General features: G+C 34.4%; 6 protein-coding genes across 8 annotated transcripts in view; 4 read left to right on the forward strand and 2 right to left on the reverse strand.

Moving 5' to 3' along the window:
* Window positions 1–1,644: 1,644 nt before the first annotated feature.
* On the forward strand, window positions 1,645–2,711 carry LOC21394769 (uncharacterized protein At2g23090). Its single transcript, XM_010100780.2, has 3 exons — window positions 1,645–1,862; window positions 1,968–2,008; window positions 2,424–2,711. The coding sequence occupies exons 1-3, from the start codon at window positions 1,790–1,792 to the stop codon at window positions 2,541–2,543; spliced, it is 234 nt and encodes a 77-aa protein (XP_010099082.1). The 5' UTR covers window positions 1,645–1,789; the 3' UTR covers window positions 2,544–2,711.
* Window positions 2,712–5,974: 3,263 nt separating this feature from the next.
* On the forward strand, window positions 5,975–8,764 carry LOC21394770 (leucine-rich repeat protein 2). Its single transcript, XM_010100781.2, has 7 exons — window positions 5,975–6,167; window positions 6,427–6,559; window positions 6,768–6,839; window positions 7,085–7,228; window positions 7,310–7,381; window positions 7,474–7,545; window positions 8,295–8,764. The coding sequence occupies exons 1-7, from the start codon at window positions 6,083–6,085 to the stop codon at window positions 8,359–8,361; spliced, it is 645 nt and encodes a 214-aa protein (XP_010099083.1). The 5' UTR covers window positions 5,975–6,082; the 3' UTR covers window positions 8,362–8,764.
* A 2,620-nt stretch (window positions 8,765–11,384) lies between these two features.
* On the forward strand, window positions 11,385–13,916 carry LOC21394771 (PXMP2/4 family protein 4). The gene is made up of 4 exons (XM_010100782.2): window positions 11,385–11,850; window positions 12,576–12,804; window positions 13,138–13,262; window positions 13,451–13,916. Exons 1-4 carry the CDS (start codon window positions 11,488–11,490, stop codon window positions 13,541–13,543), a joined length of 810 nt encoding a protein of 269 aa, XP_010099084.1. The 5' UTR covers window positions 11,385–11,487; the 3' UTR covers window positions 13,544–13,916.
* A 728-nt stretch (window positions 13,917–14,644) lies between these two features.
* LOC21394772 lies at window positions 14,645–18,459 on the reverse strand. 2 transcript variants are annotated; one of them, XR_002902425.1, is made up of 2 exons: window positions 18,168–18,459; window positions 14,645–15,366 (listed from the first exon to the last, which is right to left on the reverse strand). XR_002902425.1 is itself a non-coding variant. In XM_010100783.2 (2 exons), exon 2 carries the CDS (start codon window positions 17,630–17,632, stop codon window positions 16,559–16,561), a length of 1,074 nt encoding a protein of 357 aa, XP_010099085.1. In that variant the 5' UTR covers window positions 17,633–17,769; window positions 18,168–18,459; the 3' UTR covers window positions 16,433–16,558. The 2 variants fall into 2 exon arrangements, 1 of the variants encoding a protein (XP_010099085.1); XM_010100783.2 differs by lacking the exon at window positions 14,645–15,366 and adding an exon at window positions 16,433–17,769.
* A 615-nt stretch (window positions 18,460–19,074) lies between these two features.
* Window positions 19,075–21,769, reverse strand: LOC21394773 (probable polyamine transporter At3g19553). 2 transcript variants are annotated; one of them, XM_010100784.2, is made up of 3 exons: window positions 21,549–21,769; window positions 20,411–21,375; window positions 19,075–20,002 (listed from the first exon to the last, which is right to left on the reverse strand). In XM_010100784.2, the coding sequence occupies exons 2-3, from the start codon at window positions 21,370–21,372 to the stop codon at window positions 19,480–19,482; spliced, it is 1,485 nt and encodes a 494-aa protein (XP_010099086.1). In that variant the 5' UTR covers window positions 21,373–21,375; window positions 21,549–21,769; the 3' UTR covers window positions 19,075–19,479. The 2 variants fall into 2 exon arrangements, with proteins under 2 accessions (XP_010099086.1, XP_024023148.1); XM_024167380.1 differs by having other exon boundaries at window positions 19,075–20,029.
* Window positions 21,770–24,312: 2,543 nt separating this feature from the next.
* Window positions 24,313–26,141, forward strand: part of LOC21394774 (FAD-linked sulfhydryl oxidase ERV1) — a 16,653-nt gene continuing 14,824 nt past the window's right edge. Inside the window, exons 1-4 of the mRNA XM_024167387.1 lie at window positions 24,313–24,551; window positions 24,923–25,000; window positions 25,286–25,333; window positions 25,419–25,483. Of these exons, the coding sequence (XP_024023155.1) occupies window positions 24,342–24,551; window positions 24,923–25,000; window positions 25,286–25,333; window positions 25,419–25,483 (401 nt within the window). The 5' untranslated portion in view covers window positions 24,313–24,341. The remainder of the gene's footprint in view (window positions 24,552–24,922; window positions 25,001–25,285; window positions 25,334–25,418; window positions 25,484–26,141) is intronic.

Consider the following 26,141-nt stretch of genomic DNA (forward strand, 5'->3'; position numbering starts at 1 on the left):
GCAACATATATTTCACTGTATTACTATTGGTTATTTATTTACTTATTTTAATTTCAAGAATACCAAACTAAATTGGGTTAGTACTTACAAAGATCCTTTTGGGTCTTGATAATGTATTTATTGAAATAATTAACGTCGCATTTTCTATTTCAGCTGCAGGAAAAGGAAAAGGAAGAGTCCATGCAGATCAACATGAAAGGAAAACAAAAGACAGAAATTAATAAGGAAGTGATACTGCCTCCAATCGTGAGAAAAGGAAAGAGAAAAGCAATTCATAGAATTCCACAAAGGGCTGGCGCCTTTGTATATCCGTGTTAGTTTTTTTTTTTTTTTTTTTTTTTTTCCCCGGGACTAATTATTAGTTTGTGATCTGTTGTTTCTTATCTTTTTTTTTTAGTTAATAAAATTATATTTTTAGTGACAATTGATCTGTGAAGTGTTGGAATACTGCTTGATTGAGCTCTCTTTAGTCTCTACTATTGCAAACAAAATTAGTAAATGGAAGAGAAAGGCAGAGACCTATAGAAGACTAAAATTTAGGGCCCTTTCCCATTGATTTTAGAGGTTGTTTTTAACATTTTTTTAAAAAGTTAAAACAGGTCAAGGTATTTTGGTAAATCTTGTTTACTGTTGTTAAATTACAGAATTTGAAAAGCATGTTATGAGTTACTTTTTTACAACTGCTTCTCCTGTGATGACATGTCCAAATTTATTAAAATAACCTTAATGATAAAACTTACTTCTCTATTTACTTATTTTATTTTTCATACCAAATTAAAAATATTTATTTTTAAATATTTATTTAAAATTAAAAATATCAAATAAATACACTATTTTACTCCCAAATATTTTTTTACTAAGCAAAACGTTTAAAACTAACAACAATAAATAATAAATTTAACAATTTATATGTTATAAATATTTTAAATAATAAATTAAAATCAAATATATTTTTAATATTTTGGTGTGAAAATATTTTGAATATTGATCCTACATGTAGAAACGGAACTAATTATAAATGTGTATTAAAAATATGTATATTTTAATCACGATACATCTTCACGATAATTTTATACATAATTTACCAAACACTTAAATTTTTATATTTAGTATTCACATAAATTTTTTTTTTTAAAAATATCAAACACCTATATGCTTCTATCACAATAACTTCTGAGTAACAATACAATAACAACAAAAATTTTAACGCCACATCAATATCAAATCGGTCCTTACATTGTTGAAACCTAGTAAATCTTTTATCTTTACTATATAAAAGAGAAAACGATATGAATTTACCGGAATTTGTTTTTAGATATAATATAAGGTGGGATCGAATCTGTATTGTCCCAAACCAAAGCTCCACCCCATCCTATCCCTTGACGTTTTAGAGGGAACGACCCGTTATTTTAAGTCGTAAAAGGACAGCACACTCTTCTAACCCAAACGACAGTACGTTCTGAAAGAACCGCCCTTCGCTTGTGTTGAAACGACATGCCGCTTGCGATATGGCAAAAGTGCAAAACGCCATGTCGTGCTCGTGATACCCTGCTTCATGCAATTAATTAGTATCATTATGTTTTTTTTTTTTTTTTTTAAAAGCTCCATTATTAAATTTTGTTTCTAGCACATTATTTTCTTCCTTCTGGTACATAGAAAAATAGAAAAAGCAGCCAAAGTCTCCCTTTTCCTGGACTCTCAGCACTTAGCAGGGAAAGAAACTCACACCCCAGAAAGAACAAATCTTTTTTCCTTCTTTCCCTGCTAAACCCATTCATCACCATCAGCCATGGGAGGAGGCAACGGTCAGAAGGCCAAGATGGCCCGTGAGAAGAACTTGGAGAAACAAAAAGCCGTAAAGGGTACTTTTTTTTTTCATGTATATAATTTGGAGTTTTAATCATCAGATTAAGTGGATCTGGGTTTGGTAATTTTGGGTGCGCTGGTTGATCTTCTTGTGTTTTTAGGCAGCCAGCTTGAGTCAAACAAGAAAGCCATGACTATCCAGGTAGTCTCTATGCAAGCTGCTTTTTTTTTTGTTTTTGATTTCAGCACCTCCCAAGCATGGGGCTTGCTGATCAGAATTGAGAAAAATGCTCCTTTATTACCAATTTGCTACAAGTATAATCTCATTTGTTTGTATTCCAATTTTCCTTTCTGCTTTTGAACCTGCACATATTCCTTTGTTCTCTTGGACTTTTTTTTTTTGAGACTTCATTCTTGGACGATTAAAAGTCATGGGACTTATAGCGTTTTGAACATTGTTATTGTTATTTTTGTTGTAACACATTAGACTCCATTAGTACTAACAAAGATAACGACTTTAACTTGCTGTTGCTCGAACACTCTTGGTGGTTGCAACTGGTTCCTTCAACGATGACGCATCTTGTGGTTGGTAACTTGGTATTGGGTACTGAATGCAGTGCAAGGTGTGCATGCAGACATTCATGTGTACCACAACAGAGGTGAAGTGTTGGGAACATGCCGAAGCAAAGCACCCTAAGGCCGATCTCTTTACGTGCTTCCCGCACCTTAAAAAATGACCACCTTAAACTGCAGAATTGCAGATTAGTAAAAATGGCTGTAAAATGTTATTTGTTCTGTACCTTGCTAATCTGTTATCAGCAACTTGATTGATGAAAGCTTGGTGATGAAGAAGCATGTATGTTAAAAAGAAATGGCTTCTAAGTCTAAAAGTAAATGTGTTTAAATCTTGTTTCTTAATTTTACCCTCCTAATTATTATTTTTCCTTTGAGTGGAAAGTACTCTTCTAAGAAACAGCTTGAGTGGTTAAATTATGATCTCGTCATTCAGCAAGTGTAATTGAATATGCATGTTTTGGCCAAAGCTTTTTTTGGTTTGTATGAGACCCGTCAAAATCTTTGGAAGAAACTATCTGCTACTTGAGTAATTGCATTTGGTTTAGGCTGTCCTTAGCAACCATAAATTGTTTATACTAGAGAGTTTTTTGAAGAGAGAATCGGTGAACTCGCCCTTTGAATGCAATTTTTTTAAAAGATTGTTATCCTTACTCTTGATTAATTCTTTTTTACTAATATAATTCTTTGACTAAAGGGTATTAATCAAGTGTAAGGGGTTAAAATCTAAGACCCATACATTCTATGGGGTATTTGTCTTTTTTTTTTCTTTTTTTGAATCTAAAACCTTAAGGGTCCGTTTAGTTCGTTGATTTGAGTTTTTAATTCGAGTTGAGATGTGATTTTTTGTGGGAGCTTTTTATTATAGTAAAAAAATTAGATGTGACTGTTTTTTATAGTTTTTTTACTGTAACAAAACTCGAATTCGAATCGGTTAAATGAACGGGGCCTAAGTTACCTGATTTTTTTTCCCCTGTAACTCAAGTTTGAGCCCTTATACTTGTGTCAATAGGATAGTCTAAGTGAGTTGCTTTTGTGAGAGTAGATTCTGTTTGTACTTGTTTTAACAATGGAATTTTATGTGCGCTAATAGGACCGATGGTTTTTGGTATGATGTGTGTGTATATATATATATATATATTCTATATATCGGTTTTGTCTTTTCACACACTAAACCTATAGAAGTGGTGTAACCTGAAATATTGACAATTATGCAGTGTAAAATTTATCTCCCGTATATGATTCTTTGTTTTTAATTGTGCATTTATCATTGGTTATACAATACAAATGTCATGTTTTGCTATTTATTTCTACATGTTATATGAAGGACCGGTCGTTGTGAACTGTCTTGCCTTTGCATGCTTGTGTGTGTAAAGCTGTTGATATAGGGTAAGACATTAAATGTTAGCAAGAAAATTGGTCAGCGGGTGGGTTACATTTAACTCGTAGATATTTGTAGTCACTAGTCAGCGAAATAATTGCTGTCGAGAATCAGGAATTATGGTTCCCTTTCTTCCGTTCAAGCATTTTCTCGTCCTTGTGAACTACTACTTTTCAAGTTTCTTCAAGCCTAAAATCTTCCTCTATGAAGGGGTTATAAAGGGTGAATAATGCCTAACAAGGGGTTATTGAAACGAGTAATTCTTTGAGACAAGGAAAGAATAATCAACATTTACTGGACTCGGCTTGAGAAGAATCCCAAACATTTGGGGTTATCCGAGCAAGTAATTAGATTCAGGGTTTGTTGTTCTATTGCTCTATCTCAAAAATGTAAATAGATTAATAGTAAAAAAAAAAAAAAAAAAAAAAAAAAAAAAAAAAAAAAAAAAAAAATATATACCAAAAGAACATATGAAATCCAATAAGAAAGTTGGTTAACATGAACGCCAAATCCCATCCGCAAATGAGTCGGAGCAAGTTTAACAAGACTAAAGCGACGCCCTTCGTCTCTCAAAGCAAATAGTTACGGTTTAATGTGAATATTTCTCGGCGTGTAGGGTTCTTTTGACTAGTTTAGGAAAGTAGTTATAGCTTGTCGTCTAGTATTTCATATCTTTGTAAACGTCGTTTGGCATAACACTATAATCTTCGGCATGGGTCTGTTTTCTAATTCATTACATACTAAGGGCCAAAGTGATAAAAGATTGTGATGGGCACAAGCAAGCAGTCAAATTGAAACATTCAAAACGCAATATTTTGCTCATATAACAATCATTTCTGTCCCCTTGAAAAATGACTTTTTTTTTTTTTTTTGTTTGTGTAAAATTGACAAGCTTAGAGACATGAAAAAATAATTCCTAAAGTCCAATCTATCATGGAGATATTTTATTCAAGCTATTTGAGTACCCTCTCTTTGAATTCAAAGCAGAGAAATGCTTTAGTCCAAAGCTAAATAATGGAAAACATCATCAACCAATACTCGTCATCTATAAATGCAAATTGCCCAATCTCACAGGCATCCATCATAATAATTTCCCACGACCCATCTATTCATTGTCGCACAGGAGAGAGAGAAAAAAAAAATGGGAGTTTTTGGTAGGTTTAGAAAAAAGTTGTCGTCTATATTCCCCATTTGAAAATGAGGGACAAGTTTTTTATGTGCGCCAGTCAAGTGTCAATTGTAATCGGCTAAAAATTTAGCATAATTTTCCCGTATTAAATTATAATAATAATTATTTTAAAAATTAACTTGTTATGAATAATTATATAAAAAATATTAAAAAATACATCAATAAATAATTATTATTTTTATTGTTAATATTAATCATATTTTTTTTTTATAAAAAATACATAAAAATAAAAAATAATTTTAAATCTCCGTAAATCAAACGTACATCACAACTACAACTATACAAGAGCCTGGCTGAACTTAACTTTAGCCCTTCCCAGGGGTTCAAGCCAGCTGGCTGAACTAACTTGTCCTTCCCAGATTCCGCTTCAAAAGTGGGGACCACACCGAAAGTGGGGACCACACCGAAAGTGGGGCCCACTTAAATTGACTCTGAACGCGGCAAAGACAAAAGGACCAAGCTCTTCTTGTTAATGTTTATTTGCGTCACTCACGGCCACTGCCTGGGTCTTTCCAACCCCTTTCCCATTGGTTTTTCTTTTTTGTGTATTTTTTAAACAAAAGCCAAACCCATTTAGCACTCAACAACACGTACAATCTGTTTATTTTACTAATTTAAATTTTATTATAATAAAAAATTTTTAAAAATAATCACATTTAATTTTTTTATTATAATAAAAAAATTTTATATAAAATTACATCTTAATTTAAATTAAAATTTTAAATTAACAAAGTAAATAAGCCTAGTGTTAACTCTTTCTATAAATAGTGTATGTCTTTTTTTACCGTTCGATTTGATTAATATTACATCAAAGTAAAAATCTCAATTTTTTTAATACAAATTTAATAGTTAAAATCGAAACATACCAATAGTATTCTTTTCAGGTCTCACTGTACAAATCTCTTTTACTTACCATACAAACCACTTTCTCATTCCACAAAATGATGTTTTGACTTTGACCACTGACTTTTCTTTCTTCCCCATTATCTTCTTCTTTCTTCCCATCTTGTTTTCTTGTAACTTCTTATATTTTGCTTTGTTAGTTTGGTTTCGGTTTCACTTTCTTTAAGCTTTTGCCATTTTTCTTCTTCCTGGTTGGTTTTCTTCTCTCTAATCTGTGTTTTCTTCTTCTAATGGCTCCTCTTTTCCTTTGTTTCTGCCTTTCCTTTCTCCTACTTTTACTCTCTCCTATTCCTGCCCTCTCCACAAACTCTGAAGGTACTTTTTACTCCAAACCCTTTAGCCTTTCCATGTTTCTCTTTTGTTCCTTTCTGTTTGATTTATGTTCCTGTATCTTTAGAAAGCACTAAGCAAGAGGTGCAAAAAAAAAAAAAAAAAAAAAAAAAAAAAAGATTAACAAAATAATAATTTAGTTAATTTGTGCCCAGTTCCAAATTTCTCTGTGGATTTGATTCATGAGTTTGGTGTTTTCTTATTGTTCTTGTTTGTTTTTTTTTTTTTTTTTTTAATGTTACAGGAAATGCTTTGCATGCTCTGAGAAGCAAACTCTCGGACCCCACAAATGTGCTGCAGAGCTGGGACCCCACTCTTGTCAATCCTTGCACTTGGTTTCATGTTACCTGTGATTCCAATAGCCATGTGATCCGTTTGTGAGATTCTCTCTTTTCTCTGTTGCTCTTACTTTTCTTCTTCTTCTTCTTCTACTGTTCAAGTTTTTTTTTTTTTTGCCTTTTTTTTTGTCCATGACCTAATGGCTTGGTTCTGTCTTTACATTTTTTTTGCCTTTTTTTTTTGTCCATGACCTAATGGCTTGGTTCTGTCTTTACATTTTTTTTTTTTGGTTTTCTTGAATTTCAGGGATTTGGGAAATTCTAACATTTCTGGGACTTTGGGGCCAGAACTTGGCAAACTCAAGCATCTTCAGTACTTGTACTGCTTCTCTTCACTTCTTGTTCAGTTTCATTATTTATGCCACAATAAAATTGATTTTGAACACATGTTTTAGCTACTTCATTTTGTTAAATTAGACCTCAATAAAGCTTATCAGGCCACAATAAAATTGAAAAAAAAAAATAAAGGAAAAAAGAAAACATAGAAACTTTTTTAATTTTTGTGTACTTGATATGATTTGTTTTAAGACACTGAGTGAAATTTATTTATTGGATGAATTGTAGGGAACTTTATAGGAATGATATAAGTGGAAGAATCCCAAAGGAGTTGGGCAATTTAAAAAATCTCATTGGCATGGATTTGTATGACAACAAATTTGAAGGAGAAATTCCAAAATCTTTTGCCAAATTGAAGTCACTCAAATTTCTGTGAGTAACTTTACACTTACTACTAAGTAGCCAGAGATTAGTATGGGATTTGTTTTTGATATCGCGAAATTGATAATGTAGGCGACTAAACAACAACAAGCTAACAGGATCAATTCCAAGGGAGCTCACTACTCTATCTAACCTTAAAGTCTTGTAAGTTATGGTTTCTGCGAGTACATTTTCGTTTGGAGTCATTTGGTTTTGATTCTTTTGTTAACGATCGTACGAAATTTTGTTCGTTACAGTGATGTCTCTAGCAATGATCTGTGTGGAACAATACCTGTTGATGGCCCTTTTACCACATTTCCAATGGAAAGGTACCATTTCTTTTACTTTCCTTTTTCTAGACCTTTCAACTTTACAACATAATTTTATGCGGATCAACAGATGCGATGACTTTCTAGTTACGTGCTGTTTCCATATCTTGGGTCTTGCCCATCATTCTGAAGTTCATTTGCTTCAAGAGAAAAAGTTTATTTAAAGTGTTTCCTAGTTTGTTTATGCGGTCATTCAGTTTTTTTACCATCTAGGAAAAGGTGGTTTTTTTTTTTTTTCCTTTGGCATTGCAGCTAACACAGTTGTCCATTAAAAAAAAATTGTCATTTTTAAAGATCAAGATGATCGATAATCTGTCATTATGTGGTTACACGTCGAACGTGAGAGTGGAACAAATATTGTTCTATTCCTATGAGTAATTCCTAACATCTACTTCCACAAAGTGCCCGTGCGCGTTTGAAGGAACTACATTGTTTCTTTGCTAAACAGCTTTACACTTATCACTCCTTGTCCCTGATTGTATACTTAAGAGTAGTTTTAACATTGAAACCCTAGTGTAAATACATGTAGCTACGTTTTGAAGGTTTATTTTGAAAGAAGTAGAAGCAAAAGTTACCTTTCCTCTTGTCACATCACCAATCCTGATTTGTAAAATAAGCTACTGGTTTCAAAATTGTAAAAAACTTGCGATTTCGGTTTTCTTGTTTGAAGCTCTGTAGTCTGTAGACTGTCATTTAGAATACTAACGGTTCAATCTGTATGTTCTCCCCTTGTTTTATTTTTTTGGCAGTTTTGATAACAACAGACTCAGCGGCCCGGAGCTGAAAGGATTGGCGCCGTACGACTTCCAATGCTGAAGAGCGCTAGAAGGATTTTAACATTGTATTATAAAATAGGTTGATGGTAATATACTTAGCTATGTTACACATCTAGTAAACACTGGCTATGTTACACATCTAGTAAACACTGTTATAAATGTGTGGTTATGAAAGTGGCAAAAGTTGCAAACCAAAAGAATAAAATAATTATGGGTTTGAGACCTCCCACTCTAGATTTTGCACAGGAACTTCGTGTTGGATTAATTGAGTTCTCTTTAATCTGAAGATTGGGATTGGCTTTATAACCTTTGAGCTTTGCCTGAGTTTGCTGGCATGGCCGAGCTGAAAGCTGGATTGATTTACGTTTCTTAACATAGAATAGTTAGCATGTAAATCCAGCTACACTGAGACAAAATGTAAACATAACAGTTGAAGGGATGGATATAGTTGCATGCTTATTCTAGCGATAGTTTTACTTGAAAATTTAGAAGGTCTAGAGTTGGAATCTCCTGCTATAAACCGTTGACGTTGGGTGGCACTAATCCAACTGCTACGAATTGGCAGGTTCGGGAAATTTCTCGAGTTAGGCTAGAAACACCCCTTCAACTCCCCCATACCTCCTAATCTAAAACTATTAATTTTTCCTTTTTTTTTTTCTTTAGTTCTTAGACCAAGGCATGTGAAGAGTTTTTATTTTATTTTATTTTATTTTAAGTAACTTTAATTAAGGGTGGAAAGTTTGCAAGTTTGAGTTTATAATAAATGAGTTTGTGATATAATCATTTGACACAATTAACACGATTAATAAACTGTTTGGGTTAGGGTTGATCTTCCGACATAAAGAAATCCGAATTCCGAATTGTTGCGATTAACTATATGTATTATTTGTAAATTGATTATATACGACATAGTATAAAAGTTTTACGATGTATTAAATATAAATAGTATGTATTTCAAAAATTTTAGATAAATTGTAATTGTTTTTTATAAAAGAAAAGATAAATTGACTAATAAAGCGGTGATACGTGTCATGATTGTATTAAACAAATCTTAATTGTATAAATAATTTATTTAATACACTAATTTAAATGAGTTAAGTGGTTGACACGATTAATATTATTAATTAAAAGATTATGTTTGTGTTGACATTTTTAACACGTTTAATAAATGAATCGTGTTTAAATTAATATTTTTTTATAAGATTAATCAACCGGTTGAACACGAATTGCCACCTTTAACTTTAATATTAGTAATTCAAGTGATTAACAAAATTTATCAGAGAAGAGCTGGAAGAGTAGACTCTGAATAGGGCCATCCTTCATTAATTTATCACCTCTTGATGCAAGGTAAAAATGCCTTTTGGTTGATGCACGTGAGTTTGTAAATGAGATCAGTAATTGCGTTAAGCCTTCAATTTAGAAGTGTAAGTTTGAAAAGTCAAGAGAGAATTTTAATCAGTTGAGGCTTATAAATTTTCTAGAGCTAATGTAATGAAGAAAATTGGGAAGGGTCAATGTCCACCAAATGACGTAACATTCAGGAAAGAGAAAAAGGAAACAAAAAAAAAAAAAAAAAAATGTTGCACCTTCATTGTGGGCACATAATTGCATGAAAATAGTAGGACCGGGGACGTAAGTGGAGGAAAGTCAAAACTGAAGAACAAAGTTGTAAATTGAAGAAATGAAGGAGGACGAGATTGCAAAGACGCTTCAAACAAAGTTACGTGTACCGACTCTTTAGACGTGGCATTCAGTAATGTGGTTAAGAGAAACACGTATCGAGAAAGTGATGGCTAGGCTGAATATCAGGAGTTCAATTTCAGTTTTTTAAATTTGGCGTCAAAGCCAGAAATATGGCAGGTTCTGGAAGAGACCGGCTTTCCTCACCCACTCGCTTTCCACGGGTACTCAACTACTCGCGGTATTCCCATTCAGTTCGTTGATTCGAGTTTTTAATTCGAGTTGAGATGTAACTTTATGTGAAAACTTTTTATTGTAACAAAAAAGTTAGATGTGATTATTTTTGAGAACTTTTTACTGTAACAAAATTCAAATTCTAAACTTAAATCGGCGAAATGAACGGACCTGTAATTTGTAACGTGTTCTTAAATCGTTTTGAGAGGCCAAGAACGTCTTTTTAGAATTAATCACATTTTATGTATTGCTAATAATGTTAGAGTCTAATTTTAGAGATCTCATGTTTTTTGAAAATCATTTTTTATACTAAATAACGTGACAAATAATGGTTGATTTAGATTCACCAATTAAAAAATAGCAATATATTCGTCTAAAAAATATATCATTTACCATATACGTCTTTAAAAACTATTTAATTTGTCAATTATATGTATTGATAATGTTAGAGGTCTAACGTTTTTTAATAATTCTTTTTGTACTAAGTGACATGAAAGTTAATAGTTAATTTTTAGTTCACAAAGTACATTTTTAATGAATTCACCGGTTAGAAAATGACCCTATATTCCCTTAAATATATATATATATATATATATATATATATCATTTCCCATATAACTTGGTACTCAAAAAAGTATTTCATCCAACTCCTCTTCTAGCACTGACTTTTCACAAAAAGAAAAAAAAAAGTGTAGACTACAATTTTCTAACTATTATGAAAAAATAAACAAAAAGAATTTAGGGTCCGTTTAGTTCATTGATTTAAATTTTTAATTCGAGTTGAGACGTGATTTTATGTGAGAGCTTTTTACTGTAACAAAAAAGTTAAATGTGATTATTTATGAGAACTTTTTACTGTAACAAAACTTGAATTCTAAATTCAAATCAGTAAAATGAACGAGAGCTTAAGTATTTTGAAATAGAAATAAGCAATCCACATCCATCTCTAAATTTGAAAAATCCATAGATACCTCATATTCACAGCTTGAAAGAAACACGAGATAAAAACTTTTAAGATTAAAATAAATAATTAAAGGACGACGTTGCCCTAGAGGGCTAGAAAGCGAGTACCATTACATCTCCAAACTCGCGAAGACATAAAGAAACAAAACAAAACCAAACTTCACATTTCGCACGAGAGCCATAAAACACTCCTATATATTTGGGAATTCACAAATCATACCCAACTTTTCCACCTAAAACCCCTGCTCTTTTTGTCTCCAAAACCCCTTTTCTTCCCACTCAGACGACCATGAACGGCGCTTTCTTGAGGAGCGGCACCGGTACGGTCCCCCGTCTGTTCAGGCGGTACTCGCTCACCGACGTCCTCGGAGAATCCGGTGGAGCCCTGGCGAGCTTTGTGTGCAGTCAAACGCCGTCCAGAGCTTACCTCCGCTTCCCTCATTTCATGAGGAAGGCCAGGGATTGCGACTTCTCTCCGTCTCTGCTCTCGTCGGCTTTCTCTTCGTCTTCGTCGTCTTCGACGGCGGCGGCGGCGAAGGCAAAAGAGGTCGGGATCATCGGTTGGTACTTGGGGATGGTCAAATGCCGGCCGATCCTCACCAAGAGCGTAACCTCCGCGCTTATTTACACCGCCGCTGACTTGTCTTCTCAGGTACGGAGATCGGACCGGATTTGTAAGCCCTAGGATTTTTGGCATTTGACGGAGTTTTTTTTTTCTGTCAATTTGGAACTTTTTTTTTTTTTTTTTTGCTCTGAATTCAATTTGGAACTTATTTGCGTTCTTTCAGCTATAATGGTTTGTGCTTTGACCAAAGATTTCTTTTTTTCCTTTCGAGTTTTGCTAGTGCATTGTCCCGGTGATTATTTAATTAATTAGAGAAATTACTTGCGAAGGTTTCTTAATTTGTTGCTTTATGGAGATATGATTTAGAGCTAATGGGAAAATTAGATTATAATTAATATATGATTTTTCAATCATGGAACTATTATAGGTTGGGATATTTTAATTTTGGATGCTTTTGTTGCCCTAGAAATTCTTACAACAAAATGGGTTTTTTTTTTTTTTTTTCCCTGATTGATTGCTGAAGCTAATACACAATATCAGAATTTTACCAGAAAAAATGGAAAGGAAGAAAGAATTTCATTCTTCTTGAAAACCATCGAAAGAGAAGAGCGATTATATATGTAAAGAGGCTGGGACAAAAGACTAAAAAATTGTTGTAACAAAACCAGCTCACCATTTCAGTTCAAGGGCAAAAGAGTAAAGTAATAAAAGGGAAAAAATAAACTTATTTATTTACAAATTATTTAGCTTAATAGAGATTCTAATACACAATTTTCATGATTTTTTTTTTTTTTTTTCCATTTGACCATCAGATAATACCACAGCAATCATCTGAATCTTACGACTTTGTGAGGACTTTACGTATGGCTGGATATGGGCTGCTAGTTTTAGGACCGTCACTGCATTATTGGTTCAACTTCATGTCGAGACTCTTCCCAAGACGCGATTTACTCTCTACATTGAAGAAGATGGCCATGGGACAGGGGATATATGGCCCGGCAATGACTGTTATTTTCTTCTCCATAAATGCTCGTTTACAAGGTATGCTTGTTTTCTTTATTGAGTAAACACTTCTTGTCGTTATATCCGCTTCCCGTTTGTATATGAATTATAAACTTTTGTTTAGATATTTCTTCACGGATTCAATGCGCTTTAAATTGGTATAAACATGCCGCAATCCTTAGTGCAATTCGTTGGTGATATTACTATAATGAGTTATGATTCTGAGTTCTGTATCATCCGACTATGGTTACACCTTCTAAAGCTACGAGGATTGAGATTTTTTTTTTTTCTTCGAAAGGGGTCCAGTTCTGCCTGTATGCTTTTTGAAGTTTTAATTTCGTAATGTTTAGTTGCCATTATTGCCTGGTACAGGTGAAACTGGTGCGGAAATTGTTGCGCGGTTACAAAGAGACTTGCTCCCTACAATGTTAAATGGGGTTATGTACTGGCCCGTATGCGATTTTATTACATTCAGGTTCATCCCTGTTCATCTACAGGTAGACTTTCTGGGTTTCTCGCTCTCTTTTGGTCTTAAGGGAGCGGTTCTTGCGTTAATAGTACAAACTTGAGATTTGCCTTCGTAACAGGGTTAAATTTTAAAAAGTATGGTCAAAATATGTCGTTTAGATTTCAGACAATCTGGCTCTGTGTTTTCTCTTACTTTTTGGTGTTTTCATTTTGACAGCCGTTGGTGAGCAATTCATTTTCATATCTGTGGACGGTTTATATGACATACATGGCAGGCCTAGAGAAGGCAAGCACAATACCAGCTAATTGACCAAATGGACCATTTATTTTCCCCAACATTCAAATAATTAAACTTTTCTGGATGGTCCCTAATGGAGATTGCTCGTATTTTCTACTGAAGATACTTACTCTGCGCTTTTGGAGGAAATGCTGCAAGAGCGTTAGTAACTTACATTCATCTCTGCTCCCCTTAAGAAATGGTTTGACTGACAATCGATTTCTAGCTAACTTTCAGAATTGTAGAACACTTTCTGCGATCGTATTGTTATGGACTAATATGGCAATAGGTTTCTGTTAGTAAAGCAATGGATTGAATTTGTTGAACACGCTTTTGAAGAGTACATTATAACGATAAATTCTTTATCATACATTTTCCTGCGCAGTGCGCAGCTTACTTTTCTTTATATTTTGTTTTGAAGAGGTTTTCCACTTTTACTTGGTGGTAATACTAGTTATTTTCAGCATATCGAGCACTATTAGAGCAGGCTAATATCCACGCAATATTGTTTACATATATGGATATAATGGGAAATTGGGAATCTTCTCTGGCGGCTAATTGTGCAAATAAGTACAATCCATGTAATCACAGAAATTTTCATGATGAAAATCCCTTATGAGCTTAACGGTAGAAAAGAGTACGTTTAGATGATCTTTGTGGCTCTGGTGGCAACTAGATTAATGGGTTGTTACTTTTGAGAGAAGCTCCAATGAAAGTTCACTAAATCTTTGGGTTACCCATCATAAGATTTATGGGCACTGCCTAATAATATAAAAAAACAAATCTAAAATTCTTTTAATGTATGTGTTTGAACCTTTGTTTGGGAAGAAGCTAGGCATGTTCACATGGTATGATTAATCATACGGCATCCAAGCTATGAAGTTAGTATGCATACGAGTCCCTCCGGCTCAACCAGGACCATAATTCTTGAATTTTTACACAAATCAAGATTAACTTATTGTTAAACACTACTCATTGAAATATGGAGGCGCCTACGGTATTAGTAGCAGATCTTCACAATAAAATGATAGATGGCATTGCCATTTAACAACTTGTTATTTCGGAATTGCATATACATTATACATACATGATCAAGTAAAGACCCTGGGTTCTAGCAAGCCACAGCTACATCAGTTTCATACAAATTGATCATCTTTCAAGTGCTGAACAACAAAGTTTAATATAGATAAAACATCATTATGGAAATGTACACGCAATTAAAACTATGGCAATCTATAGAAATAAACTGGAAAATACAAGGTACTATAACAGGATGTCAAAATGGAAATTCCAAAAGACAAGCTAGTCGTGTCAGTGACTGCCAACAGCCGAGGAAAAAACCAAAACAGCCCAATACACAACACACCAACAAAATACCAAACCTATTTATCTTGACTACAATCCGATTGAGACCAAACATTTGACTTCCGAAAACATCACGAGCAGAATAGTATTGCATTCTCGTCAAGCTCACCTTGTTATGTACAAGAAGGCTGTTGAAATAATATAATAACCAACAATTAATGGATGCACCAGAAAAATGGATCAAGCCAAATCCTTAACAAGGCGTTTTGGGACAATAGCTTCAACTAAGTAACTAGCCTAAACAACTTTACCGCATCAGTGACTTGATTCAAAAGCACTAAAAGTACGACGTCCAAACAGCAAAAACTTTGCACTCAGTCAACAGAAAGAAAAAAAAAATACAAATTGACAGCCATTAAGAGGCAAACGACACATTAGCCATGCAGTATGCATGAATTCTAACATTCAGTGACCAAATGACCATTTAGACTCCATGAGCAACAATGACACATGCTACACCTCCAAGACTTGGGTGACATCCACTTGAGCTCCTACATCATTAATGAAGTAAGTAAAAAACAAGGGACAGCATGAATCAAAAGCTGTTGAAAATATCAAAATATTAACATATGTCAAAAGTAATTGTGCAGTCTCTAAACAATACCTAGCCAACTTCCTGTATTCTCAATCTGTCTACCAATGCACATGTGCACACACGCATTTGAATAAGTATCTAAGTTCTAGGCGACACCGCTTGATATGATCTTAGTACATACCTTGTAAATGAAATAAGAACAACGTAGGTGGTGCGGGAAACTGAAGCAAGTATTCCTTCCCAAGTTCCAAGAGAGCCTACTTGAAGTCTTCTAAAACTGATAGAAACTTTACTATTGTGACGTACCTAACTATATTATTGATAAAAACTGCACTCAAAACTTATGTTAGCCCAAAAAAAAAAAAGGGGGGGGGGGGGGGGGGACTCAAATTAAGGTACCGTTTAATATCTGAGTAAAACTGTTATCAGAGTGAAACAATTTAATGCCGAAGAAATATTCAAAGCGTCTTATAATTTGGGAAGCAAAAACGATCAAGAGACTGGTTTCAAAAGTACCGATCCGTGTGGACTATGGAACTGATTTGTTAAGGGCCACAAATTTTCCAATATTTGTTGGTTATGGTTTCATACCTTAAAGCATACAAAGACCCTTCTGGACTTTGTTCCATATGAAGTAAATTTCAGTTTCAGAGGCTGGGTTGGCATATGTGATTCTAGGCATTAATAATCAGTGGCAATAATTTTGTGTCATCCTGGATACTTTTGGTGATTGACGGCTGAAGTCGCAATGACCATTCAAAACAATTATGGTGCTAAACTGCGTACACAATTTAGTGAATGTGAAAAAGGGACAGAACATAATAGTTTAAGACTTGTATGAAACTCTTCAAACGTCAATATCATTAATTGTAATAAGGAGTTTACAAAAAGTTTTATAAACATGCCCCCTCCACAAGAAATATCAAGCCTACATCTAGATGCAACCTAAGAACTTAATCAAAAACTTCCACAGAATCCACTAATTAATCCCTATGGTAATAGCTGTGACACTGTAACTGGCAGAGATCAAAATTCATGTGAGGTTAAAGAATTGATTCAAAATACTGAACCATTGACTACAGTAATCTTTATGCACGTCACATGATCTGATCAACTGCAGAGTTCCTGGCCAATGTGCGCAGTTTTGTTCACTCTTCAAAAGCATGTAAGCCAATCTTCTCAAGCTGGACAGCCCAATCTTCTCCAAGTATATGGGGATTCAACTGCATTGCTGTATGAAAATCCAGCATGGATACACAAGTAGATTTTGTTGGATTTTGTGCAAATCTCCCTGGCACCGTCTTGTTTAAACCATGTATAAACCGGCTGTTAAAAGGTTTTAACTGCTCATTTCCACACCTTGATCCGGCTAAACCCATACATGGCTCAATTAGTCTCTTTAAATACGCATCCAGCCCATTATTTAACAGGTTAACACAGTCCATAGATATATTAATCCCTTTCATTTCCAACTTCCGCTTCACACGACTTCTTAGCAATCTTGTATCAGGTAGCTCACCACTGTTTTGACAGGTCTCCAACCGGTAATTATTACCTATAGATATGTTACAGAGAGCTTTACGAGCACCGCCCAGATTCATGGATATACCAAGAGGAGCCGTAACTGGACTTCTGCTTTGTACGCCAGGGCTTCCTGCATCCTGTTCGACTTCTTCCCCATCTTCTACGGACGCAACTTCAACGGGAGGTCTGCTGCCAAGAGAAAGCAATTCCGTAGCGCTTTGCTGCTCTTGCGGCTTCGAAAGCAATTCCTCACAGGTAACACTTTGAGGCTTCCCAATTGGGCCCAAAGGACTCAGGCGGTCTCGGAGCTTACGATCTCGATTGACTGGAGACCTACCCTTGCGAGGGGAAGAAGGAAAGGCGTCCCCATAAAGAGATTGGAGATAATTCTTTTCCAACCCATTGGCGATCTTAACATTAAGGTTACTCCCAACTTTCCTAATACCCTTCGTCGGCGGAACTTTAGAAAGGCACGCATTCTTCACAATTGATCTAATAAGCTGGTTATGAAGAGGGACATTTTCCTTCCCAATTGTCCGAATGCAGAACTTATTGAATTCACATTTACTAATCTTCAAGCTAAACAATCTTCTGAGGTGATCAAAGTATTTCTCAGCTCTCTGAAGCCCAATCTTCTGGACCATTAGAGCTTTCAGCTCTAAAGTGTCGATTCGAGAGTAACTTTGATCAAGAGACATTTTTGCAACTCTCAAATAACTCACCAAAGCCAAATCCTCATCAAAATCTTTGGATCCTTCAGCAAAAGCCAGATGACAAACAAACCACAGGATCTCCAATCCCAAATCTAAAACCCTAATTTCCAAAAGTGCCTCATCTGTGTATTGACCGAAATTGCATCAGATCATGATCTTCCAAGTTTCTAAATTGAAATTTACAAAACCCATTTGATAATTCAGTTCAAAACCCAGTTACAACACCATAAATATCATAACGAAAAAAAAAAGAAAAAAAAGTTAATTTAGGACTAAATACTTTTTGCCCGATTAGCAAAAAAATAATACTTTTTGCCCAGCAAGAATTTATCATAATTCATGCTAAAGATCACAGCTTTACAAAACTCTGAAAATAAGGAAAAAGAATTTGGCGAGAAAAAATACTAAATACGATCAATTTCAGCCGCGAAAACACAAAATTAACAGAAACCCATTACAGATTTCGAAGATAAATCAAACCCCAAAAGACCAATTTTAGCGAGGGACCAAAATGTCGTACCTACGAAGACGAGGACGATGTTGCGAATTGACTCCGAATTTCGGGTGTTCTTTTGTTGCCCTTTTTCCACGATAGCATTTTTTTTGGCGATTGAGGTGAAGCTTGTTTGTCTGTGTCTGTGTTTTATGCCATTTACGCGGTAACAGAGACAAGCCAAACAGAGTCTAAGATGTAATGCTTTTCGAACATTCTTTTGTAGAAATGCACGTGACCTTTTATGAGGTTTGAGATGTGAGACTCTAAGGGCCGTTTGGTTGGCCTTCCTATTAACTGTCTTTTCTTTTGAAGACTGCTAAATTGACAAGCGAAAACATTGGAAGAGGAAGAAAAATACAATAAGAGTTGTAAATAAATGGATGTCCGAAATTGACCTCCTAACACATTTATCTCCCAACAAAAAGAACACTCGGTCCCCAAAAAAAAAAAAAAAGGAGACCAGTTTTTTTTATCAAGGTTAATGACGAGATTAAGCAATTTATCATTTGGTCCCTGATATAGTTTTATAAGAAATCACCATGAATTAAATTTCTATTTACAACGATCCAAATCGTTAATCCGTTAAATTTCAGACGAAATCCCTCATGTGCGACTTTTATGAACATATTTTAAGTGTATTTATAAGACTGTCCCATCCACTCCAATTTTATGAATTTATTCGGAAAGTAACAATCATCACTTTTTTATTTTTATTTTTATTATTAATGCCTATTGCCTGGGGATTGAGATAGGGGTTGGGGAGGGCTTTGGGTGAAGATTGCAGAGGTTTGATTCCGCGCGTAATTTTGAAGGAGAAAGAGGAAAATATGTTAAGATTTGAGATGAATTAAAATTAATAAGTTAATAGTTTACATAAGTTAATAAATAAGTTAAATTACTGTTTTTGTCCATTAATTTTTTTTGCCCTTAAGACGTGTAATACAAAGAATTGTGGTAGCAAGCAAAGTAGAACCAAGTCATGTCAAAAGGCCTTTCCATCCCGCTCTATAGGCCTTTTTATGCTATTTTTTTTCCTTTTCCAGTCTGGTTTGCTCATTAAGAAGAAAGTATTTTTGGAAAAGTTAGTTTTTTAAATGACACCACGCAAAGGTTCACGTTTGAAACTCTGTGCTCTGCGTCTGCCAACATAATAAACATAGTTTTTGTATGCAGAGTTCTGGGTTATCTACTCCAGTCTTTGCAAACTCCATATGTAAAAAGAAATATGGTGAACAAGCCAAAGAATTAGTAATGTGGTTCTCCATAGCGGTGAACCTGATTATGTGGAGAGTTAGCCATCAATATAGTTATAATTCAATAGTTAAAACGGACCACTTTAATCGACTTTCAGGACGCCTTCAAAGCGGATTTCTAAGGATTCTTCTTCCGTCTTAGCAGACAAGTCCGAGAGAAGGCCGATCGCAGCCTCGTCTGCAACTTCTTGGAGTTGTTGTGACACAACTGAGTGGCTTTCCACAGCAGGTTGTTCGGAACAAAATTGCATCAAGTTCCTATCCTTTACAAGAACTAAAATGCGGTACAATAAAAGCCCCACAATAATTACTGCACCACTCGCAAAGAATGTCCTCAAAGAAGCCAAACACATGACAAGAACAAGCAACAATGCAGGAGGCACACAAAGCATGATTGCCCCAAATGTTTGGAAGGGCACTTTGTAAGGTCTGTGAAGGTCTGGCTTCTTGATTCTCAGTTTTATAAAAGCTGCAAACTCGAGTAGCATTCCAATGGAGTATAAGAAGTTCAGAAATTCCAATATCTCTTGAAAACTCATCCAAGATAGGAAGATGACTCCGGTAGCGGAAAGCAAAATGCTAATGGTGGGCGTCCCGTGCTTCGACCTATGAAATTGATTTAAATACGCCAAACTGCAAGTGTTGGTATCATATTTGGAGCTTTCCCATACATAACAAGTTTGATGGTTTTTTTTTGGTAACTTTCTTTTTAATAAAACAAAGTGAAATGAACGGCTTGAAAAAAGGCCCTTATAGAGCTTTCAAGCCTTTTAAGTACTCAAATTTCATATAATCTTCTGAACTGCATAGCTAAGACAATTAGACCAATATCAGAATTCGGTTTTGTTCAACCTTAAAATGAGAATTCGGTTTTGTCAATAATATCTGATTTTTGTTTTCCTTGAAATTCCTCCCATTTAGATTATCATTTCCACAACTCATTTAAGGAAACAAACAAAGGGTTTATGTAATTGAATAACTATGAAAACAAAACCAGGCAGGATAAAAAGTTACCTTGAAGCAAAGATAGCAGGAAGCATTCCCATCTCACTCATCCCGAGAAGCTGAAAAGCATCACCACTCATTTCTGCTTCAAACAACCCCATGTTTGACATTGCAGCCGCCACCTGAATCCACCACTTGAGCCAAGAGCCACCAATTAACAGTCCAACTTCCGCAAAGTACCCATCACTCCATGCACCATAATTGGCTCCAAGAGCTCCTGTCCCAGCAAGAAGCGGGACCAAATACGAAGAAACCACCAAGACCACAGCCCCAAAAAGCGCCATGGGGAACGTTTTACTCGGATTTTCAACCTCCCCTGCAAGAGTACTTGCCTTATCCCAATAGTTCAGATTCCAAAACATGGTATTGAAGTACCCTCTCCAGTCCACCTTCTTGAAGTCCACCACAAGCCAATGCTTAGGACTAATTCTAGGAATCGAAAGAACACCCATCACAACAAAGGGGAAAAGCGAGAAGACGGCAAGAGCAACAGCCGAAAACCCGACAACATGCAGACCTCGGTAGTTCAAGTAAGTCAATGAAACTGTAAGCCCCAAAAGAGCTGGAATTCGAGCTACTAATCGATTGAAGATCGGTATCGAGTGCTTAAGATAATCAAGGAACAAAACAGGATAAAGGGCATTATCCATAACCCCACTAAACCATTTCCAAAACCCTTCTTGGAACCCCCAGAATGGCCCAAATGCTGTTGATATCCAAAGCACATACCCTCCATTTTCGGGGAAGCTTGTGGCTAGTTCTGCTGTTACCAAAGCTTCAGGGATGCTCCAAATGAAAGGAAATATCAAGAAACCAAGCAAAGACAAAAGAGGTCCACCACCGGCCTTTACTGAATCCTCAACTCCAAAAGGACCCCCAGAAACATCATAGAATATCAAAGCAATAAGAGGAAGAAGAGTAAGTTTTGGTGTTTTCTTGATAACAGCAATATTCTCGCCATTACTTGTCATTCCCTATTCACCAATCCACAGGAAAAGGAGAAACTAAATAGATGATTGGAAGCAAAATTTGATGTCACAAGCAGTTCAACGAATTTACTGAAATGGCCTTTGCCTAAATTGTTGAAAAACAAAAAACAGTTGCCAAAACTGGAAGATTCAGTTGTGAGAGGAGATAGTAATAATACCTGTTTTGGAGGATTTACCAAAATGAGAACTCTTGAGATCTTTAGTTAAATTGTGGGATTCAATGTTTTGGAGCTGTTGTAAAACACAGTTTGAATCCCAAACATCTTGGGAAGTTTGCCAAATCCAGATCTTTTTTTGGGAGTGGTGGAGAAGCTCATCTCTTGAACAAGGAGAAGTCAAAGGTTTGACATTTGGCTTACACGTTATGCCCAACCATAGAGATTGCACGTATTATCACGTGGACGAATGGCAAGACTACGGAGATTGGCGGACACTTGAGCATTTTTGGGTTTTTTTTTTTTTTGATAATTAGCATTATTGGCTATTGCTCCGTGGGTTTTGAGTGCGAAATAATTGAAGAATCCCATGTAACATCATCAATGTCCCCATTTTATTTTTGTATCTTTTTTTTTTTTTTTTTTTGTGAATCTCATTTTTTTGCTAATCTCATTTTTTGCTATTAATTACTTATTATTCCGTGGCCATTTTGTTGTACTTGCCTACTTGGCGAAATAACATATATTTCTCTTTTTGAAAAATAATAAACATAAAAGTGACTTGATGAGAAAATTTTATTAGTCAATAATATTTCAAAAAAAATTTCGGGACAATCTATGTTAAACCGTCCAACTGTAGGATCAATTTTTTAATTATTAGATCTTATAAAATCAAATAAGATTGAAAAAATATACATAATAGACAGTTTATGATGCAGATCTAACAGCTAAAAATGACTAAAAAAATGAAACTACTGATAATTTTATTTTTCTGGTCTTACGGAAAAAACTCCCAATTTTTATTTATAAGATGTCCATAACATAAAAATTGACAATAATAAAATTTTATTAGTAGATAATACTTAAAAATATTTTACTTTATAAAATGATTATAGAACAATTAGAAACAATTTTTTTTACTATGAATGATGTTCTTTGTAAAAGAAATAAAAATAAAATTTGTTAACAATTTCATTTCTTTTAATAGACATTCTAACTTCATAAAAAAAAAAAAGACATTCTAACAAAATTCTCAACTTTAAAAAGAAAAAAATAAGAAAGCGCCTTAACACCGGTTATATTAGATATGGCAATGGAGCAGAATAAGGGTGGATGATGATTTTTCATCCCCATCCCCACCCGTAAACTATCTTTATTTCCATCCCTATTCCCACTTAAAGAGGAGCGGGTCGAAGTCGGGAGTTCTCCATTAGAAGGACCTTCTTTATACCTGCTTAATTTTTCATAATATAAGACTATACATTTTAAAATTATAGCAACTCAAAATAAAAATAAAGTGAAAATTCATTATCAATTTAAGCCAAAATCAAAAGTTCAATATTAAAAATCAAATTCTTAACCTATTGCAAAACTGAATCTAAAAGTAATAAGTAACGCATAAGCAAAAAAAGTTTAAAAACATCAAAACATTAATCGTAAATTGTGCTTTATTGTCTATTGGTAATAGCTTTAATAGTGAATGAGGAGGGACTAGAAAGTGCACTCATATGCGTAAATATAATAGGAGAAGATTGGTAATTGTCCTTTTTTTTTTTGTACGAGAAACTATAATTGATAGTTTTTCTTCCCTAATTAAAAATATGTGGTTACTTTTTTTAAGATAAAAGTAATTTTAAAAGATTATGTGTATATATATAGACATAAAAAATAACACATTAAGATCGAGGCGGAGGCAGGGTGGGGAGTACTTCCTCATTCCTGCCCTACCACGAATGGAGAACTAGATTTTGTCATCGTCCCATCCCTGATAATTGTCCGCCATCCTGGCCCCGAACATCCATGTGGGGGTTATTGCCATCTCTAAGTCACATACTCCTATATAATTTATGTTCACGAGTTTCTCTAAGAGGACTAGAAAAAAATAAATTATTAGTAGTTCTTTATTTTCAGTCGTTAGATCTATATAAAAAACTATTTGTACTGTATATTTTTTCAATCTCATGTGATTTTGACTTAATTTAATGGCCAAGAAGTGACACTACCGGTAAGACTGACCTACTATACCCTTTATTTTATATAAGGATTATTATCATTGGTCGCCCATGATCTTTAGAGTCATTCTCAGTTTGCCCTTGAACTTTTGAAACTCTCACTTTGCTTTCTAAACTTTGAATTGTTCCCACTTAACCTTTTATATTGTAATTTCTATTAAAAACAGTTAGAAAAAATATATAATAACGCAGTCACGTAGCATTTCTGTTTGAATTTATGTTAAAAAGAAACAGATAAAAACTGCATGACCACGCTTAATTCTTATTTTTCCGTTTGATTTTAATAGAAATTCTTATAATATGGCTTAATTGAGATAAATTTAAAGTTTAAGATGTAAAATAAAAACTTTTAAAGTTGGAGAGCAAATTAAAAATGACTCTAAAATTTAAGTACAATAGTGATAATAATTCTTTTGTGTAAATTTGTGAAATTTACTGTTCAAGCAAAAAAAAAAAACAGAGAAATTTAGGGGTTGTTCTTTTGGAGTGTAACTTGAGTGTAGTTTTTGAGTTATAACTTGAGTTGAAGTTGTAACTTGAATAAAGTTAAATAAAGTTGAATAAAGTTAAAATTTAAAAGAACGTAAACTTAAATAAAATTAAAACTCGAGTTGTCTTTTTTTGAATTTTTTAGACAAAAGAACATGCCTTTACCAACCTTTTTATTAGCGAGAGAGAGATATAATCGGCAGTCGGTTTACCGACAGTGAACCGCTTTGGTTTTCTCGAATACACTCGCGAAGATCACCCTCTTTTCCTGCGCCTATCCTCTCTCTCGGCGAGAATGCCCGAGAATCCATTGCAGCTTATACTACATTCTTTCGAGAAAGTTTCCAACTTCATCCAAATTCACCTCTCCAGTTTAACTCTCCAACTCCAACCTCATAACCAATCGCCCACCGTTAAACAACAACCAATCTCCTCTATCTCTCACTCTTCCAAGCTCAACCCATCCACCAGAAACTCCTCTGCTTTCCAGTCCCACGATGTGAAGGTAATTTTTCGCTTATTTGGTGCATTCTGTTTACTCTATATAACTATTCTGAACTTGGATTTTGACCTTTTCATTTCTGTATATGACTAATTCACAAGTTTGATTCTTGCTGTTGTGTCTTTTAAGTTGCTTAGTTTAGTAGTTCACCAACTGTTTGATATAAGTCCTGAATGAAAGTCTTTTGCTTTTCATTAAGCGAATTGAGTTATTTTTGGGTGTTTCTTGTTTTGTTTACTTCATAATAAGTTTTCTGTAATTAGTCTCGCTTGTGGAGCTATATTAAGAGTTAAATTTGTCTGTTTATTTGACAATTGGTTAAGGGAACTTTATGATTTGTGATAGTAGAAACCTAATGATGGTAATTTGTTCAGGGAAAAACTGCAGGTCCGGTGTCGAAAGAAGAGCTTGGTAGGGCTTCATGGACATTTCTTCACACTCTTGCTGCCAGGGTATTTCTTCACACTCTTAACATGCATGGTCATGTTCCTTCTTACATGTCAACTTTATTTTGCCAAATTTTATTGTTCCACAGTCATTCTTTCTGCTTCTATCACATTACATACGACTTTTTTTCCCCCCTATTTCTTTTGCCTTTTCCATTGACTTATGGAACACTTCGCTTCAAAATGGTGCCTTGAAAATCACGTCAACACTCATGCTACATATTCTATTTATTGAATGGCTGTATTTCTTAGACTTTGATTATTTTATTTGGTTTTAATTTGTCTATTCAGTACCCAGATAAACCAACAAGGCAACAGAAGAAAGATGTTAAAGAATTGGTAATACATTTTCCCACTTTATCGCTCCAACTGTCTATTATTCTTGAATAAGATGTTTAGATTTATTTATTATGATGGGATACAGATGTCAATACTATCACGCATGTACCCTTGTAAAGAATGTGCAGAACACTTCAAACTAATTTTGAGGTATCCTATTTCTTCTTCAATCACTCCCTTCAGATATGGATCATGCTACTATGCTAGGTTAAAATTGTTTGTATATGCTTTTTATTTGTTTGTGTATAATGTGTGTGTATTTTGTTTTGTTTTCGTGACAAGTCATATCGTTTCAAAAATCTATGGGTCCGTTTGGTAACGTTTTCAAAATGATTTTGTTTTCAGTACAAAAGTAAAAATGAGATTGTTTTGAGAATCATTCTAGGTCCGATTCTGAAATTGCGTTTGATTGATTTTTTAAGACATTGTTTCGAGTATAATAAAAAAGTGAAATCGTGTTTGGTTATAATTATTAATTAATATATTATAACATTGTTGATAAGTACTAAAAAATGAAAACAGAAAAGGAAAAATAACTTTCAACCGTTTTCTAATTCATTCACAAAAATCATTCTCACTGGGCCTGTTTGTTTATGTTTTCATTTTCATTTTTCACGTTTTTCAAGACTAAAAAATGAAAATGCAAACTGAAAATGTGTTTGGCTTAAAAGTTTTTGAAAAACAAAAACAAAAATGTTTGTCTTTTCTGAAAAAGTGAAAATGAAAAAAACCTGTTTTCATTTTCACGTTTTCAGTTCTGAAAACGGATCTTTTTTTTTTTTTTCTTCTTCTCTTTCTTCTCCACCCC

Source organism: Morus notabilis, unplaced genomic scaffold (genome assembly GCF_000414095.1).
Source record: "Morus notabilis unplaced genomic scaffold, ASM41409v2 Scaffold28, whole genome shotgun sequence".
NCBI classification, from domain to species: Eukaryota; Viridiplantae; Streptophyta; class Magnoliopsida; order Rosales; family Moraceae; genus Morus; species Morus notabilis.